Genomic DNA, 19,423 nt, shown 5'->3' on the forward strand with positions numbered 1-19,423 from the left:
CGACGAGTCTCTGCATCCCATCGGGGCGCCTACCTTTTAACTCTGCATACGTGCCATAGGTGTCCGAGGTGCGGTACTGAGGATATCACACGAGCCACAGTGATGTTGGGCGCTGCCAGTGCGAATGTGAATGATTGAACTGAGATGGCAGTACACACTGCGAACTAGAGCATTAGCGATGAATTGCAACACGGAAATTTCTACTAGGAATAGCATACAACACAATGGCGGCCTGGTTATGGTTGCGGGAGGGAGAGAAGTTGATGGCGGCCTTATGCCACTTTACTTCCTATTGTCTTCCTTCGATCCCCCGCTCAACTACTTGCGACAGCCAAAAAGAGTTATCGATTTTCTCGAGAGAGAGTACTGCGAGAATTTCGGACCAAGGTGTCCGGTGTGAAGTTGTGATTAGCTGGGATAGTAATCGGCAACAATGAATGAGTTCAGTGGGATAAAGCAATAGGAATAATCGAAGACTCACACAAGAGACACGCATATGTTCATAAAATGGTCAGAGCAAAAGATTCTGTTGTACCAGGACGATCAAAGAGCCTCATCGACAGCAATCTCGTTTCTGCCATTCTACCTAGCGACGATATCATCAGTGCCCTGGCCTGTCTACTAGACAACGGCATGAAAACAATTCATGGAACACGATCATCAATGCACATTGCACTGTCTTCAACTGGGATGTCAGCAGGCACGGAAAAGTTGAGTGATACTGAAAAATTTCAAGCCAACACAGGGCGCTGGTTGAATTATGACGACTAACGAAGAACCAGAAGCTATGTGAACGAAAACAACAGAAGGAATGAAGGGAGGTAACCGTTGTAGGCTGAGGTTGTCGGAGATTGCCGTGGAGATCTGGCTCAGACCCGGGTACGTAAAGGGATTAATTAATTAACTTTCAACTTTGAATGTATGACGTTCATAAAGGGTATTCGGAGGGAGGGCTACTACAGAACATCCGAGTCTTCTGGCCAGCTGCAAGCCTCGGTGCCGAATTACAGCGACTTCCATCGACGACACGCTTTCAGCTAGTGTATAACTTTATCACTGGTAGCTCTAATGATCTATTGTAGTAGCGGCTGAGTTCAGACCGATGATTCGGAGCGCTCGATGCGAAACAACTACTACAAGCGAGCTGAGATACTGGCGGCGGTCAATCCTCAGCTCTATTCGTGTTCACAGGTGACCTAGGTGACCGTGAGGTTTCTTCAAGCAAGCTTACACGGCACGCCTCATGCATCATGCTTATCTTCATGTAATGACAATGTGTATTTATAATGTAACTCGAAGGCCGATGGTGCTCCGAATCTTCCTTAGCAAGCCACTATCCATCTGGCCTAGTATTCACTCTTCCCATCTCGTGCCGTATGAACTCCCAACTGTCAGAAGAATCTACGAAGGGGGACAAGGAAAAGGTCGAAGAGGTTAATGGAGCCAACCTTCAACCTTTAAACCTTCAGCTTGACACTGGCGATGAGTATACCAATTTTCGTCAAAAATGGTGGCAGTTGTGGTAAGTGAACTATTTTTCAAACAATGTCCTCCGAAGTTCATCGAGCCGCGGGCAGGTTACCTAAGGACCCACCACCTCCAGCTCCCCCGTCTCTGGAGGATGCAGCGGTACGCAATCCCCTACGCTGATTTTGTGAGGGACCCTTCTAATAACATGATATTTTACAGCTGACGCCTTTGGCCAATGCTTCTATTTTCTCTCAGCTCACCTACTCCTGGGTCACAGATATAACGGTCAGTCATTGATCCCTGATACTGACGTACACTGCTATAATGCATACATCCAGATTCTCGGATATCAGCGCACACTACAAGCATCTGATCTTCACAAAATGGACCCATCCCGAGAGTCGACCGTCCTCGCCGCTAAACTTGAAGCTGCATGGCAGCGGCGTGTTAAGGCAGCAGCCGAATGGAACGCACGACTTGAAAGTGGAGAACTAAGGCCGTCTCTCTTCAAACGTACCGGCTGGGCCATGCGTGCAATTTCAAGCAATGATCAGAAACAAGGTGCGACTTGGTCTGAGCGATATGCAACATTCCAGAACCATTGGCGAGAATCCGGAGGGCGGAAAGAGGCCAGCCTCGCTTGGGCTTTGAATGATGTCTTTCGTGGGATGTTCTGGATTGGAGGTATATTCAAAGTACGAGTTTTCCTCTCATTTATTGCTGTCATAATCAATGTACAACACCACTTGTCAGGTCTTTGGTGATACTGCGCAGCTCATGGGTCCAATCGTCCTTCGGGTAAATAGCAACCTCTGTGTTTGGTTGTGGTAGCCTCTGACGCCTGTCCTCCCCGGCAGCAAATCATTCTCTTTGCGCAGGAGCGTTCCGCTGCAATCGTTGCAGGAACACCTGGCCCTAATATCGGTCGCGGGATTGCCATGGCCTTTGGGCTCTTTGGGCTCACTGTGATGGCCAGCATCTGCACCCACCAGGTTTGTAAAACTTTATGAATTACACTCGGCTCACCTAATGTTCCTAAGTTCTTTTGGCGTTCGATGGCAACAGGGGTCCTGGCCAGAGCCGCGCTGATAACATGTATTTACGAGCGTGGAGTGAACCTGACGGGCAAAGCGCGCGTTAAAATCAACAACGCCACGCTCGTGAATCATATTTCTACTGATGTGAGCAGGGTTGACGCGTGTGCGCAGTGGTTCGTGAGTTGCAAACTTAAGCACTACACTCCTGCTGTCGACTGACTTGTAGCCTGTCCCTCGTCACTAGCATGCAGGTCAGTATAGAATCTGACATTCAGATTTAGAGATAACTTACTGTCCTCAAGCCTGGACCGCGCCTATTCAGGTCACAGTTTGTTTAATCATTCTCTTGACTGAGGTTTGTTGTACGCTGTGAAAAGTTCAGTTTATTCTGACCGCACTTAAAAACTAGCTCGGGCCGTCTGCACTCGCTGGTTTCTCGCTGTTTATACTCATGATTCCGATTCAACAGTGGTTAATGACCCTGCAACATCGTATCCGCTTAGTGTCAATGAAGTGGACTGATCAACGAGCTAAAGTTCTGCTAGAAGTACTTGGTACGTAAGCTTGGGGCAACTGGGACGTGCAATGACACTGAAGAAGTGCATAGGGGCTATGCGGGTCGTCAAGTATTTTTCATACGAGGTTCCTTTCCTTCAAAGTAAGCATGACGTCAAGGAATGTCAACAACATACTCACCAACATTGCTTAGGAATCTTCGACCTTCGAAAGAAGGAACTGCATGGTATTCGATGGATTCTTCATCTAACTTCGGCGAAGTAAGTCCAGGTGTGTGTAGCATGATGACGCCTCCTGATTAAATCTACACAGCTTGGCGCTCGCGACTTCGCTACCAGTCCTCGCTGCCACACTAGCTTTCGTCACGTATACCCTCACAGCCCACGACTTCAACGTTGCTGTCATATTCAGTTCGCTGAGTTTGTTCCAGGTGAAATTGTCTTTTGTGGTGGATATGAACACGCACCTAATCGAGAAACAAATAGCTTCTCCGGCAACCAATGATGTTCATGCCTCGCGCTCTATCGGCTATCCCCGATGCATCCAGCGCGCTTCAGCGGCTCACACGGGTGTTCCACGCGGAGCTTATTTCCGGAGATACACTCTTGATTGACAAGGACCAAGAACCCGCGCTTTTGACGAAGGACGCAACATTTGAGTGGGAGTCCTATGAAAAAGATTCTGGTGAAGTTTTTGGCTCGAAGGGTGCACGCGGCGGTCCACCGAGGGGTAAGGACAGGAGTGCGAAGGAGGACATTGCGAAGGAAAAGCCCGCTCCTGGAAAAGATACACCTCCTTTCCAAGTAAAGAATGTGACCATGACAATTCCACGAGGTCAACTTGTTGCTGTAGTTGGGCCTGTTGGGAGCGGCAAGGTAATTTGGTCGAATGAAATTCTTGACGCGACTACTGACCCATGAACAGTCCAGTTTATTGCAAGGACTGATAGGTGAGATGAGGAAGGTCTCCGGGCATGTCTCGTTTGGCGGTCGCGTTGGATATTGTCCGCAGACCGCATGGATCCAGAATGCTACATTGGTCAGCATGATGTCACCCTAACAAAGGCAAATATACCTCTAACAATCTTACTCTAGCGTGATAATATTACTTTTGGTCAACCATTCGAGGAGGACAGATATTGGCGCGTTATTGAAACCGCTTGCCTACTTCCAGATCTCCAACTGCTCCCAGATGGGGATTTGACTGAGGTGTGTGGATGAATTCAACTTGATATCGCTGCTTATGTTCTATTTCAGATCGGAGAAAAGGGAATCAATCTCAGCGGTGGCCAAAAGCAGAGAGTGAGTTCTTGGCTTGCGTCCGTTCAGAGTCGATCTTTATCTTCCACCCAGGTCAACATTGCTCGTGCCCTGTACTTTGAACCTGAAATCGTCATATTTGATGACCCGCTCTCGGCAGGTAAGCTATGTGATTTATATCATATCTAACATACTGAAGAATGTTTTCAGTGGATGCTCATGTCGGAAAGTCGTTATTCCAAGATGCCATCGTGGGTGCCCTGCGAAATCGTGGCATTACCGTCATTCTGGTCACGCATGCGATCCACTTCCTCTCCCAGGTAGATTATATCTATACCCTGAACAACGGCGTCATCACAGAGAGTGGAACCTATGAAGATCTGGTCTCTCAAGGTGGTGATTTTGCGCGTTTGGACCTAGAGTTCGGTGGCCATGCGTCGGAGGGGGAAGATGAAGATCAGGAAGAGGAAAAGGAAGTCGCATCGCAGACAGGCATCACGATCGAGGATGTGAAGCTGAAGTCAGAAAGAGCCAGAGAACGGGCTTCTGGCAGTGGGAAACTCGAAGGTCGCTTGATTGTCAAAGAGAAGCGGTCGACGGGCTCTGTGTCCTGGGGAGGTACGATCAAGTTCATCTGAGATGTTTCCCTAGACTGAAACAGTCTCATAGTGTACTGGACATACTTGGCTGCGGGACGCGGTTCGATAACAGTTCCCCTGCTTGTTCTCTTCATGCTTGCGATGCAGGGAAGCCAGATCTTGAACTCGTACACGCTAGTTTGGTGGGAGGCCAAGTCAGCGTCTTTTTATTGACTCCTTGATTCCTTTTCTAAATCCCAGTGCAGCAAATTCGACAGACCAAATTCGTTCTATCAAACGCTGTACGGCTGTCTAGGGATTGCTCAAGCGATCTTCGTATGCTTGCTGTAAGTCGGTTTCTATCGCTGATAGCGGCACGCTCGCTCAACACAACTTGCTGCAGTGGTGCTGGAATGGATTTCATTTCATATTATGCATCTCAAAGCCTGCACCACAAGTCCGTACGCAACGTCTTTCATGCGTCTATGTCCTTTTTTGACACTACAGTGAGTGATTGCATATGGAAGCGCTAAAACCAACGCTTATTGTGTTCCTGTAGCCTATGGGCCGAATCCTGAGCATTTTTGGCAAAGATATCGACGGTCAGTATCTCATTGATTTGTGCTATGTTATACTTACTGAAACCTTTCATCCAGGTATCGACAATCAACTACCACGTGAGTCATCTATCACTGCATGCTGAGATGTCACTTATCCATGGTCCAGAATCAACGAGATTGCGTACGTTAGTTGCACGCTTCATTTATCGAAACTGACTGGAGATCCAGTTGTCATCATGCTGTCCAGCGTGGTTGGCTCTATCGTCATCGTTTCTGTCCTTGAACCGTACTTTGGTCAGCATATTGATATCATCTGCGAAACTATGGCTCAAGCTTGATTAGTTATTGCTGTGTTCTTCATTGCCATCGGTTACGGCTACTTTGCTGCCTTTTATCGAGCTGGTGCTCGCGAAGTCAAGCGTCTGGGTTTGTCATTGTATCTTTGACTTGGAAGCCCCCATTGAAGTTGGTCATCAGACTCTATGCTTCGCTCTCTTCTGTATGCCCACTTTTCGGAGACCTTGACAGGACTTCCCACAATCCGCAGCTACGGAGAAATGAAGCGGTTTATTGCTGCCAATAGATACTATATTGATCTGGAGGACAGAGCTCTATTCCTCGTGGTTACGAACCAGAGGCAAGTAACCTTATGCATATCTTGGCGGTCGTTGCTCATCACCTTCCCTCAGATGGCTTGCAATAAGGTTGGACTTCATGGGAGCCATATTAGTCTTCCTTGTAGGCGTCTACTCAATGACATATACCTCGTACTTACTCAATATAATCCTAATAGGTTGCTCTTCTCGCGGTCATCGACGTCTCCGGGATAAATGCCGCCCAGATAGGGTTGGTATTGACGTATACCAGTGGGTCTCTCGATGTCGCCACTACAGTATATACGATCGACTAACCTCTATGTCACAGCTTCGTTGTCACAAATGTGTAGTCTGGTAACCAGACAAACAGCAGATGTTGAGGTAAAGCTTTCCTTACTATCTCCCATAGACTATTAAATTGTTATTTGCCTCAGAATTACATGAATTCAGTGGAGCGATGTGAGCCCCCAATTCCATGATACCTCAATTCTTACTGACATCTCGCAGTGGCACAGTACGTCGCAGGCGATATGGTACCTCAAGAGGCTCCGTATGAGATTGAAGAACGAAAGCCCCCGACGCAATGGCCTGAACATGGTGCCGTCGAATTCAATGACGTTAAGATGGCTTACAGGCCGGGCCTTCCCAATGTATTGAAGGGTATCTCGATCAAGATTAGGGGAGGCGAAAAGATAGGCGTTGTTGGAAGGTTAGCTAGTTTGTTGGATTCACACATGTATGCTAATGTGATGTCTCCTCAGGACTGGTGCTGGCAAATCTTCGTTGATGCTTGCACTGTTTCGAATTGTTGAGGTGTCTGGTGGCTCAATCACTATTGATGGGTGCGTGGACCATTACTCGTGACGAATATTGATTGGTTTATTCTTTCTAGTGTCGATATATCTACACTTGGTCTCAAAGATCTCCGCTCCAAGATTTCGATTATCCCACAAGACGTCTGTGAAGTTTCCCTGTACAATCTAACACAGGACTAACGTACGAACTCGATAGCCCCTTCTATTTAGTGGTTAGTATCGTAGATCTACGTGCTCTTGTGCGAAGTGCTGAATGATCTCCAGGGACCATACGCTCCAACCTGGATCCATTCTCCCAACACAGTGACGCGGTGCTATGGGATGCGTTGCATCGATCTTGTCTGCTTGATTCTAGTATCACCTCGAAACAATCATCTTCTAGTGATGGCGTCGGGAGCGAGCAAACTCCCACCAACCGCTACGACCTTGACAGTACTATTGAGAGTGAGGGAGCGAATCTCAGCGTTGGGGAGAGATCTCTGCTCAGTCTGGCTCGTGCGTTGGTGAAAGACTGCAAAGTCGTTGTGCTTGATGAGGCCACGTTAGTCATGTGCTCTTCTCCTGGATGCCTGATGTCGAATTTTTTTCAGAGCCTCTGTCGATCTCGATACTGATAGCCAGATCCAGCACACTATCCAGACGGAATTCCAGGATCGGACTCTACTTTGTATTGCCCGTACGTTTTATCTTCTGTGCTCTCGGTGCAATGCTGTAATGCGATGATACTTCAGATCGACTTCGTACTATCATTTCATATGACCGGATTCTGGTTCTTGACGCTGGCCTTGTTGCTGTAGGTTGATTTGAATGCTTCTCGGTGTTTAATATTCACACACTATTAAAGGAATTCGATACTCCATCCAATCTTTTCAAAATGGAGGGTGGCCTTTTCCGCGGAATGTGTGAGAGGAGCAATATCTCGTTGAAAGATATACTAGAGTCGAGTAAACAGCTTTAGATGGCCAAGTCTGTTGATTTCTTTTCATATTGGTAAGGACTGTACCTATTACATGGTCTCTATTTCTTGTAGCAATCTTGAACCATGTTTTCATATAGCATACAAGCCACTGATAGCGGAAGAGCCGCCTACAGTTACCATCATCAGTAAAGTTTTCAAAGGCCTTTCGGAATCGTGGACAGTCGTGCTTTCGATTTCGACATCATGGAGTACGGCATTGCAAACAAACGCAGCGCAGATATCTCTTGTAATTCTAAAGGTCAGGAGGCACCTTGAACAGATCGCTTTCTTGAATAATTATCACGACAGATCCTCGACCAAATGTGTCCTCTCTGCAGATCACTTGGCAAGTACCTCCCTGCACAGTATTGCTAGTTGGTACATGTGCATACTCCCGGAAGACAATCGAAGCCATACTAGTTTCGGCGTCGGAGTCAGCCACGAGTTTTGCGTGATATTCTCGAACACTAGGGATGAGGCGTGGTCCCAGCACGAACATCTGCACGCCCAAGGAAATTTGAAGAGCGCCAACGAGTATCAGAGCTCCCGTAGAATATGAATCCTACGGAAACAATGAGCAGTGATTAAAAGAAAATGTAGGTCGGCGCCCCGCAGGCTCTGGAGCGTCATCAACAAACTGAAGGCAAGAGGCACAAACAAAGCTAGTACGTGCGGAACTTGAGAAAAACATGACCACATGCACGTCACAGCATCAATCCGTTAACAGTACTTCCACCCGGATCAGTCGCAGGATGATGCCATACATCATGATGGTTCCGTAAATTGATGCAGCGCCAATCCATCAATAGTACATGATGAATTCAGCGTAAAGTATCTTTGGTGCATCTTGGCAAGCATCGGGTCTACATTATGGACCCACCACATGTGTTTAGCCTACATGCCAACGAGGAGGTGTGGATAACGGAGGAAATTGGGTGCATTCGGATGACCCTGAGTCGGAGGCGTTGCAGAGGAGTGGGCAAGGTCAGGTCTGTGGTGTTTCAAGCTATTCTGTCATGCCGGCACAATGCGAATTGTCGAAGCGGTGCACGAGAATTTTCTTCGTAGCCAAATGCGGTTCAAACGCCTTCCTGCAGGTTTATTTGCAACGTTAACACACTAGTGATAATTTTTTTTGAAAAACTCAACTTTCAAGACACAGTGACTGTACTGTACGTAAGCCTAGCTAGCTAATAGCTGCACAGGATCCGGAATAAGGTCGCATTCTGCTAGCATAGCAGGAAAAAATGAAAACAGAATAGCTTGAAACACCATTAGCCTTTCCCACTCCTCTGGAACGCCTTCAACTCGAAGTCAGTCAATCCAGTGCGCCCGTTTCCTCCTCATCCACACCTCGTCATGGAGCCATAATGTTATAGGCTAAACACATGTGGGATGACACTGCAAATGTGATGTGGACCCGATGCTTGCCAAGATGTTTTAAACATACTTTACGCTGCAACACGTTGTAGTCCGCACTATTTTGCCTAGGTCATCCAATACCAGGAGCAAATATAAAGTCTATTTTGGCGACAAAAGCGCTGAACTCGACGTCCATAAAGTTCGCCACTCACTCGTACACCGTCCCTCAAACTCATCATGACGCTAATCTCAAATGATCCCAGCTGGTGGCCGCTCATCGTTTCGTTTCGTAATTCAAAATATTTTGTGGTTTGTGGAGAGTCAGTCATGCCTAACCTTGACTGCGGTTTCGCAGTTGCCTCCTCTACTGCGATGGTATACGATTGGGGTGAGCAAGGTTATAGTCTTAAAGAATCCTTATGATACGCCCAGCACTGACATTCGGGAAGGTGGGTTGGTGTCATTACCGGAGCGGCCATCACACTCAGAAGCATGGTTTAATACCAGATTGAACTAGTCTGGGTGAGTAATGTCCCATACAATCAGACGAGCAATACCACGGTACAACTATACGGGCAGAGGCCACGCTGGTCCCTGATGACCTTTCTATATCTTTGGGTATGTATCTTTATAAACGTGGTTGGAAATTTGCGTTGATACGAAAATATCGTAGATGCACTGTGCTGGGATACCATATATTGTGTGTATCATGCCAAGCTCATAGCCGACTCCAATCCAGAAAGAGGCATATCTGCGATTGCTTTCCAGGAGCGTGTCCACGCGTTATGCCGGTCAACTGACAATGATACGTAGCACTGGAGACGCTCCAAGTGATGATCACTCGGTGAGTCATTTTCTTGAGTAATTATATACAAGGAGCATGGATGAAATACTTATAATAAATCAATCTTTTCTTGATAGGACTGGAATATCATGTTGCGAAGATCTAGCTCACACATGGGTGAAATGATCAGGAGCATCTCATGAGAGACAACCACAGACTTGTGATATCGATCTCGCACGGTGAATCGTGATACCACCGCTGATGACATGGAAGCATGCGCATGTGGCGCTTCTACCAGTGAAACTGTCAAGTTTACATCGTAGTTCTGTTGTCAACAGTGGCTGACGATTTTGATGGCTCCAAAACGCCTAGGAGAACATGTAAAGTATTTTGGTCTCCTATGAGAAGTGATACTACTACTTCCAGAAGACGCAAAGGAATGTCGAGAGACTGATTGCGGCCTGAACAGTCCTGAAGCCGAACAACGCAATGGATAACAACACAAAATAGGTTTCAACTTTGGAAGAATATCCAATCCAATCCAATCCGAGGGACTTTGAAATTTGATCCTCCGTGTACAAGGTTGTCATGGAACCATCAGATCACTGCGCTCTGACTGCGCTGATTTACACGCTGTCTTGTGATATCCGATTGCTGTCCAGTGTCCATAGTGAGCGATTTGTCTTATGCCTCTCATACACTCATCATGTTCCAGATAAGTCTATATACCGGATCAAGCGAAAGAACACCACTGGCCTGCGATAGCAATCGGTCTGTATCATTCGAAGAAGGGCTCCTTTTGTGGCCAAAACCTATTATGGGCGTGTGTCCGAGTCGTTTTCTTTCCCCGGGCCCAGCCCTTGAAGCTAGGTGTCTTCCAAAATTTGAACTATGACATCACGCATCTTAATGATGCGCTCGATAATGTGATCGGCTAAGGAGATCGAATGGCAGGCAGTCGACATAGAACATGATAGGTAATCTGGGACAATGAAGGTCTTTGTCAGACAACTTGCAAGGGAGAGGAACGCCCACCTTGACTACTGTCCATATTCTGCTCTTCCCAATTTTTTCGTGGCGCTCGAAACTGCGCACAATGCTCCTAATTGTGGTCTCTTTGATGGGGACTCTTTTGTCGAGTGAGCCCATCATCTCGCGAGAGAACAATTTGCGCTCGATTTCAATGACATTCGCGAAGGGCGTTCTGTACGTCGTGTAGTCTGCGCTGATGATGAGGTTTATTCAACCACTTGGACCAAGGGGCAGTATGTGTGCTGGACGCTGATTTTGTCTCTGGTAGTAGCACATGAACCGACGCATCGACGTACACCTTGTATTTCGTTCCTTTGAGAACAAACTCGACGTAAGTTGGTTGAGCTCATGTTGTAGTGGTTTACGATTTTTCAGAGTTCCTAGGCAAGCGTACGAGTCCTATCAGATGCCTATGATGATACCTACGCACAAACAGATGCACATGTTCAGGGTAGAGTAACGTTTTCAGGCAGGCGTTTCACGGATGCCGCAGTCCTGTCGAAGTCATGGGGCAGATCTCAGGCTGTACTGGTTGTAATGAAAACCATATGGAGGAAACTGAAGTAGTGCGGCTTGTGGAACGGATGATGGGTGCACTTAATAATAGTAAAACTCGTTGCTCGAAGTCCCTGACCGAATGGCCACTAATATGCTCCGACAGGGATGACCGCCGGATGAAACGTTAACATGAACAGTGCATGTCACGGTGTCATTAAAATCAAGGAGAGCTTTAAATAATGCATTTATATACAGGTTTCGTCATGCGCGTGGAATATTAACGCTGCCAGTGGGGCAATGAGATGGCAGAGATATATAATAGGGAAGCGATACAACAACCGGATAAAAATGTCACCACAAACGAGTGTAATGGCAAGCCGTACAAAAATATTGAAGAGATTTGCTAGTAGTGTTCGCCAGTAATAGCAAACAAAGCTAGAGGGATTATGTGTAAAGAAACAGTAGTGAATAGCGCACCGTCCAGCTTGAGGTCTAGTACATTCACATACCAGTTCAAGTTACTAATATGGTACAAAAGTCGTGAAAACAACACGGGCAGAGCACTAGACGGTAGCTACTGCTGCGCCAGGTCGGGTGTATTAATGGTTAGTACCGTAGCTGTGTTTGTATTTTCATAAGCGCATCTGAGGGCCTCGCCAAACAAACTCTCCAATTGCGAACCACGACGTGGAAAAAAGTGATTTTCTTGATATACCGCAGTGATGTGATCATATGCGGTCCCGGTATCCAACGTCCTTAGACGTGCCACAAGGGTACCATCAGACTATTACCTCGCGGATTCTATTCAGGCCCTGCCCGTGATGACATTTTCACATGGTGAGTTATTTAGGCATCATGTCCTACAGGAATTAAACATATGATCATCATAAGGCAGAGTAGAAGATCACTGACATGTAACGTTCCATGACATCGAGAAAGGGTCTTGTAACATTCTTAGAACGAGTAAGTTGGGCTTCCCGGCGCGTGGTTTTACACCTCGTGGCTCTCGTTTGAGCCATCCAGAATAGTGTTATATATATTGAAGGCTAGAGCAGTCGTGGTTGCCAACCAGGCTGTGTAACTTGTTGATGTGTCATGTGGTTGATGGATTACTCATGCGTCATGCACCGGTTTTTGGACCAATGTCATACTATACTTACCAAATTTTTGGCCCTTATAAGCCAATAGCCGGCGGGTCAGACGTGTGCACGAGGCGACAGATAGGCTGCATCACCCACATAGCCTGTGTACATCAGGCTGATGTCGTCATGTGATACTATAATGGAACTTCTGAGCTGATGCAAATGCGGCAGGCTCTTGAGAAACAAGTTCCGGAACCAATGAACAGCTTTCAAAATTTCGAGGTGTTGTATTCCTTGTGTTCAACACTGCGTTTTGCATATTCAATTTGATTCGATCAAAGATTCCACCTCTGCATTTGGTGGCAGGAAAGTACATTCATCCTCATATGGCCTGTTCGGCGACAAACTTAGCGCCGGACGGTGGTATATCTAACGCAAACGTCATCTTCATGTGTCCATCAAGTCCACCACACTCACTTAGACCCTTCCCTCCAATATGACTATTATATCAGATGAACCCGAGTGGTGGCCGCTAATTAATTCATATCGTTTGTGCAGCTATTTTTTAGGTTCGTACAGGATGTTGTGGATGCCTTGATCTAACCTCAACCACGCTTTTGCAGTCGCTTCCTTTACTGCGGTCGTATACGATTGGGGTGAGCAAAATAGTATTGCGGAACAATTGATGTGCTCACGATATTTCCAGCACTGACATTTGGACAAGAGGTAGGTTGATGCTATTATTTGAGCAAATAGCCGTTTTACTAACAATGGTTTTATACTAGTTAGAACTGATCTGGGTGAGCAATTTGCCATATCAACAGCTGGTGTATACGATGAACACGAAGCAGAGACAACGCTGGTCCCACATGACCATTTTATATATCAGCGTATGTGTCTTATGTTGCAAGCGCAGCTGACCAGTTGTATTGACTTCAATACATTCTAGGTGCGCTACGCTGGACTACCATACGCTGTGTATGTTTGCAAGGCTTACCAGTTGGCGCTGTACTAATCGCTCATTATCGTAACTAGCGCTATCGTGTTGTGTACGTCTCTTCACATCCACTGTGTATGTCTCTTCTCACCAATGGCATCAGCGGGTCTTCCGTCGGTGTCGGTATCAGATGGAGTAAGTCCTGTGCTAGTACCTGCCATTCCCATTTAATCACTTGCACTCTTTTGTAGGGGTGAGCACCTAGACTGGCTTGTTAAGTAAACATACTGACTTCAACAGCTGTGAGTCTCTTGGTCCTCCCTACTCTCATCGCTAATTGATTGGATCTTTCAGGCAATGTCATGTACTTCGCACAAAGTTGGATGACCGTGGTGATAATTGCCATATTGTGTGGTAAGCTGCCCAACTCCACTGCCCCAGTGATATTGACCCGAATGAAACATCATGCAAGTCATCGTGAGCAGTCGGTTATATGCCATGTATCGGCGATCCAGAAAGATGCTCGTCTTTCTCATTGCGATCTTCCTACCTGTCACAATCACCTGCGTAGTGCTCGCCGCAATAGTAAGCAGCTATATTTCTGGAGGTAAGCTTCGATTATAAATGAAAGACTGAAGCGTGCAGGGCTCATCGGTTGAATATCAGAGGAGTTTATCCTGTCCGGCACCTATCTATGTCAATATAACTTCAATGGAGTTGTCGAGATTCTGATATCCATGACATGGATCCTCTGCACTGTATGGGGGGTTCTTGTACTGTGTCTTGCAGTCTGGATTGTTGTAAAATATTTCCGTGAAGTGCAACAACTATCGACAAGAGGGACCATTGCAAACTGTTTCATGGTGTTAACAAAAATTCACATGATTTATTTCATATTGTGAGCTCCTAATTTTAATGTGGTCATTTTTCCGCTGAAGTTCCTTATGCTCTAGTTTTGTTGCTGTTTGTTCTATTGGACTCGGTGCTTTCTCTCCAACGTTATATGTAAGCTGATATGTTATCGAGTTCGTGTTTGTGACACTGTTAATCATTTCTGTAGGGCTCATCATCCGCGGGCGCTGATGTTTATAATGGTGTTCTTCAAATTTTGTCACTTGTACAGATGTTCGTGCTAGGACCACGTCTCATCCTTGGTGTCCGAGAACATGACGCTCAACTCGCAGTCAACACCGATGCTGGACCGTCCTTCACCACTATCATCTTCCAGGAGCACGACCTTGTGTCGATTAGCGGTGATGTGTAGTAAGAGACACGCTACAAGTGAGTAACACTTGTCGGGTTGTCATCTGCGGGAAGCACGAGAATTTCATTTAGGGTTTTCATCATGGTGCTGATATACCGTATTTAAGTAGATTTTAAATAAAAAGTAGGTCTTGGCAGACCAACGTCGTGTTGTGTCACTGCGGAATTGTACTAGAAACTCACTTCTGACTCAATAGCAGCATCTCGTAACTCACCAGGGCTTATGGTCCTCGATCTTGAATTAGGGCGGATGGTCCATTTTTCGACATTAGCGACCGACTTGCAGTGCATGCGCAGAGCCATGTTCTCATGGGACAACCCTATTGCTTCAATGCAGAGTTCAAGCATGCTTCTACCCGATAAACGATAAACGGTGTTAAATTGGTTGACTACGCTAGCAATGGTGATAAGGACCTGCCGCTTAGGCCGGGCACGACTTGTTTCAACAAAAACTGCCACACCAATGCGCCTACCTCTGCCTATCTCCGCTACGCTGTCCCGAGCCCACAGAACGTGCTCAACAAGATGATGGATCGCATTCTGTCGGCATGATACCAAAGTTTCAGATATGAATAGAATAGGTCGAAACGCAACTAACAGATGTACATGTGTTTCATCGACGAAAATACTGATAGACCCTGGAACTGGTATAAACGTGGCAAATCCGTAACGAAGATGAGAAGTCTATAGAGCTTGGTTCAATCGAGGGAACGCACTCGATCGAATTCCTACCTAGATAAGATTTGCGCCAATCATTGACTTGCCAACCTTTTTGCTTCTCTATCAAACCCATCCATCGTTTCAATTGCAGTATAGCTGTTTGCATGTAATTACATTGATGATGAGTAGTAGGACCCTGCGCAAGTTCAACATGATCTCGTGTGTATTGCTCGTGCAAGTTATTATCACCAACACAAAAATTCTAAAACGAAGGCAAAGCAATGGAATATCGAAAAAGTAACACAACATAAGTCAGTGTCTACGAGATGCGTACGTATATACAGTGTACAGATGCAATGAGAGATGCAGATGGGACGATGAGCTACCGAGTCTATAGATGAAGCAATAATATTTACAGATACATTACACAAATAACATACAACATGCGTCCAATTGATTTCTGGGTCCTTTTCCTATGCCGTCGTCCGCGTTTTGAGGTCGCGCAGTACACTCTTGACGATACGTAACCATACGTTTGCGCGGTCTATCTCGTCAAAAGCGCCGTCGATGTGTGCGCTAATTTTTCGCAGGAGGAGCCTGCGCAATGCTCGTGAGTCTTCGTCTTCGTCATCGTGTATGGTAGTGGCTAGAGATATATTTGAGGACTGAGCGGAAGAGCATCGCGAGGAGGTGGCGCTGTCGGGGGAGAGGTAGAAGGAACGCGAGTTTTCAGGATATACAGATGGGGCAAGGGAGAATGCAAAGATGGGGTTGTAAACAGGAGGGTACCGCGAATGGAGATTTTGTATCATTGCTTCACGCGTTTTAATGGAGCGCTTGATGATGCGCTCGGCACGGGAAATTGAATGGCAGGCAGTAGAAATCAGATGGTCAACCTAGAACAAGTTCATTAGTCACATGAATTGTATGACAGAAACTGAACATACTCCATGGAGGCACTCGTCGATACTCGACAAGTCACGACTTGCACCAGAGAGGACCATCTGGGAGGGGTGAACCTTATCGCTTGAAGGAGACAGGGACGACGATGGGACTCTTGAGGGCTTCTCTGAATCTGAGATCGTGACAGAGGGTTGCCTGAAGTCCACCTTAACCTCCGTCCCGACTGCACATTCGCCGTCTAGGTCGTAGGCAATCTGCAGTTTTAAAGGTTTCTCCGCCACGATTTTCTTCTTCAGCCAGGCCTTGAGCTTCGAAGCTCCGCTCTTCTCAACTTTCTCGTGGCGCTTGCGACTGCGCAGGAGGCTCTTCAGCTTGGTTTCCTTGTTGGGAACTTTTTCTTCGAGAGAGCTCATCGTCTCGCGAGAAAATAATTCGCGCTCGATTTCAATGAGATTGGCGAGGTGCGCTTTGTAAGTCGTGGAGTCTGCACTGAGAATGAAGCTATCCAACCACTCGGGCCAAGGAACAGTGCGTGCGCCGGATGGAGATGTTGTCTCAAGAGGTACAGGTGCCGAAGGATCGGTAAGAACAGAAGCATCAGCGTACACCTTGGGTTCTGTCTCCTTGAGGATAGACTTGACGTAAATTGGTTGAACTTCCACTGCAGTGGTTTGTGAGTCTTCAGAGTCCCTAGGCGAACGTCTGCGTTCTGAGAAGCACTCGAGACTCCGACCATCAGGAAGTGCACGAAGGTGTTCCTCCACGTCATTCGAAGTTGTATTCCACAAATGATCGATAGCGTTGAGAGCTGCCCGCATATCGCGTAAGTCACTTGCGACATCGTCTACTTGCCCTCTGAAGTGGGCAAGCACATCGTACCCGAGCTGCGAGGTCTCATTCACCACGCTCGCCAGGCGATCCAGCCCCTCATGGTCACGGACAAACTGCGTTTCCGTCGAGAGTAGGGTGAAGTTTTCAAGCAAGCGGTCCGCGGATGCAGTCACATCAAAATCAAGAGGAAGATGAGAGGCCGGGCCATTAGAAATGCGGATCGTGGGTGGGGAAAGTGGGGTTGTGCGGTCCGTGAAAGAGGTGACAGATGTGATAGAACTCGACGTTCCTGGCCTTATGGTGCGAACAGAGAGAGACGACTCCGGGCGGATGAACTGTCCGTCAGGACTAAATGCGGAACGGAAGATTGGGCGTGCGACTTCGAAGGCTGTAAGGCTGTGGCGAATTTGTTATGGCCTTGATGGAGAAACATGAAACACAAATGAACTCACCCTCGGGAATTACGCAGATTGCGAATGGTGCCTGTGGTGTCACAATCAAGAAGAGCGAGGAGTACATCAATACATTCGCCGTGCTCAGCGGCTACATGAATACAAGTTTCGTCATGCTTGTCAGGTGCCGCGAGCGGTGCACGGAGATCACGGATAAGATGGATAGCGAATTGATACAATAACTGGGGTGATTCTGGAATGTCGTCACAGACGCGTGCGAGGCGTGCAAAACAGTGGAGAGGCGTGTAGTGCTCGCCGGTAGTGAACAAGCTGATGTCGGCGCCAGCGCGATACAGGGCGTCGAGGATCTCGATAGAAGGATTTGGTACAGATACGCAATAGTGGATGGCGCTCCATCCTTCCAGATCGGGCACATTGATAAGAATCGGTCCGGGGTCCAATGGTGAAGGTTCAAAAGATTGTGAAAACAACAGGGGGTACAACACAGAAAGATCGGCAGAAAGTACAGCTTGTACAACAGAGTCGGTGGCGAGGTATATAGAATCAGATGAGAAAGTCGTGGCAGGTGGAATGCTTGGCGCGAGGTTAAGCTGAGTGGAGGTTTGCGGTGATAGGTGGTTAATAGCGATGCTGGGCCTGCAAAGACCTCTTTTGTTTCCGTTCTATTACGATGTATCAGTACCTGTGCCCAGACTCCTGCGCTACAAATCGGTTACCTGATATTCACGAAGACGGTAATTGCGCAGCGCCTGTTCACATGTCCACAAGACACGCGGATGGGGTAAAGCGAATTGCAGCGAAGATCGATGATTCCGGTCTCTGAGATCGGGCCTAGCATTGTGAGCAAGCTAGCGAATAGTGATTAGGTATCTGAAGTCCGCGCGAGCTAAACGTAACGTACCAGGTGCTGGACGACAGCCAACCTGCCGTCGCGCGTTGCGTCTATCATAGCGCCGTCAATTGAAATTCAAAATAAATGCAACTATCGGACGAAACTCACACATGAGAGGTGTCGCACCATCCGTGTCCTCGGCGTCGACGGAGATAGCGCCTGAGCTGCAGTCTAGAAGAACTTGAACTGCTTGGGGCATATCAAGCCAAGCTGCCATGCCAAGAGGAGTTACATCGTTTATCGAGTCTTGAGGGGCATTCAGCGTGAATAATGATATTTCTGGATGCGACACAGCCATGCGGAGGACCTGAAGACGGTCCTCGGACAAAAACGACGCGTCAGACGCGTCGATAGTCTCCCACCTGAGCACGCACAGTGAGATTCAGTAAGTTTTCAACACGTTAGAGAATGACTCACCTGTCGGCTGTGAGAGCACATGTTAGAATAGTTCTACCAGAGTTGTCAGACGCGTTAATGTCAGCTCCAGACTGGAGTGCATCGCGCACTGCGGCAGCAGAGCCCTCTGAGGCAGCCTGTAGCAAAGCAAAGTTTTCAAAAGAGCGTTGTACACGACTTATCATGGTGTTATAGTCGTCAGTCGTAAATAGCGCGCAGCGAGTGTGAGAGGGAATGAGTTATGGGCGTTGGTCGTAGGGCGGATGAGTCGGTGAATGGAAGAAGAAGAGTTGATTTTGTGCAGTTGAAGGATGGATTTGAGTTTTGTATACGTACAGATAATGACTTCAAATGGGGCACAACGAGGCAAAAAGTCGGTCTTCTCAGTCTTCTTCTCATTGATGTTCTGATGAGCCTCATAGTTGCAGGCGCCCTCGAGCCGGCTTGTCCGACCGGCCTCGAGGCGATCACGTAAAATAAAATAAAACATAATGGTAAAAACAAACAATGCGCCTCCCATCGCTCTTTTCTTCGCTTCCTATTGTCCCGGGTTCATCTATATAGTATAAATCCAGTAGCAA

The 19,423-nt window shown here is 47.2% G+C and overlaps 2 protein-coding genes across 2 annotated transcripts; one reads left to right on the forward strand and one right to left on the reverse strand.

Annotated features, from left to right (window-relative positions):
* Positions 1 to 1,376: 1,376 nt before the first annotated feature.
* F5147DRAFT_578101 (ABC protein) lies at positions 1,377 to 7,789 on the forward strand (the record flags this gene model as incomplete). The annotated part of the gene is made up of 38 exons (XM_041431428.1): positions 1,377 to 1,522; positions 1,578 to 1,629; positions 1,690 to 1,755; positions 1,809 to 2,165; positions 2,224 to 2,268; positions 2,328 to 2,462; positions 2,511 to 2,688; positions 2,810 to 2,862; positions 2,917 to 3,061; positions 3,115 to 3,165; positions 3,217 to 3,283; positions 3,336 to 3,453; positions 3,509 to 3,898; positions 3,948 to 4,061; positions 4,118 to 4,231; positions 4,280 to 4,324; positions 4,376 to 4,442; positions 4,493 to 4,900; positions 4,952 to 5,075; positions 5,127 to 5,207; positions 5,264 to 5,366; positions 5,420 to 5,462; positions 5,517 to 5,537; positions 5,643 to 5,714; positions 5,763 to 5,846; positions 5,898 to 6,084; positions 6,110 to 6,158; positions 6,214 to 6,286; positions 6,345 to 6,397; positions 6,451 to 6,475; positions 6,524 to 6,725; positions 6,778 to 6,858; positions 6,909 to 6,972; positions 7,028 to 7,043; positions 7,096 to 7,372; positions 7,422 to 7,507; positions 7,563 to 7,624; positions 7,676 to 7,789. 38 exons carry the CDS (start codon positions 1,377 to 1,379, stop codon positions 7,787 to 7,789), a joined length of 4,368 nt encoding a protein of 1,455 aa, XP_041292159.1.
* A 7,827-nt stretch (positions 7,790 to 15,616) lies between these two features.
* Positions 15,617 to 19,286, reverse strand: F5147DRAFT_636876 (uncharacterized protein). The gene is made up of 7 exons (XM_041432922.1): positions 18,864 to 19,286; positions 18,555 to 18,808; positions 18,456 to 18,496; positions 18,271 to 18,402; positions 17,594 to 18,216; positions 16,355 to 17,537; positions 15,617 to 16,303 (listed from the first exon to the last, which is right to left on the reverse strand). Exons 1-7 carry the CDS (start codon positions 19,025 to 19,027, stop codon positions 15,881 to 15,883), a joined length of 2,820 nt encoding a protein of 939 aa, XP_041292160.1. The 5' UTR covers positions 19,028 to 19,286; the 3' UTR covers positions 15,617 to 15,880.
* Positions 19,287 to 19,423: the final 137 nt, after the last annotated feature.

This window comes from Suillus discolor, assembly GCF_016758755.1.
Source record: "Suillus discolor strain FC423 chromosome Unknown F5147scaffold_32, whole genome shotgun sequence".
NCBI classification, from domain to species: Eukaryota; Fungi; Basidiomycota; class Agaricomycetes; order Boletales; family Suillaceae; genus Suillus; species Suillus discolor.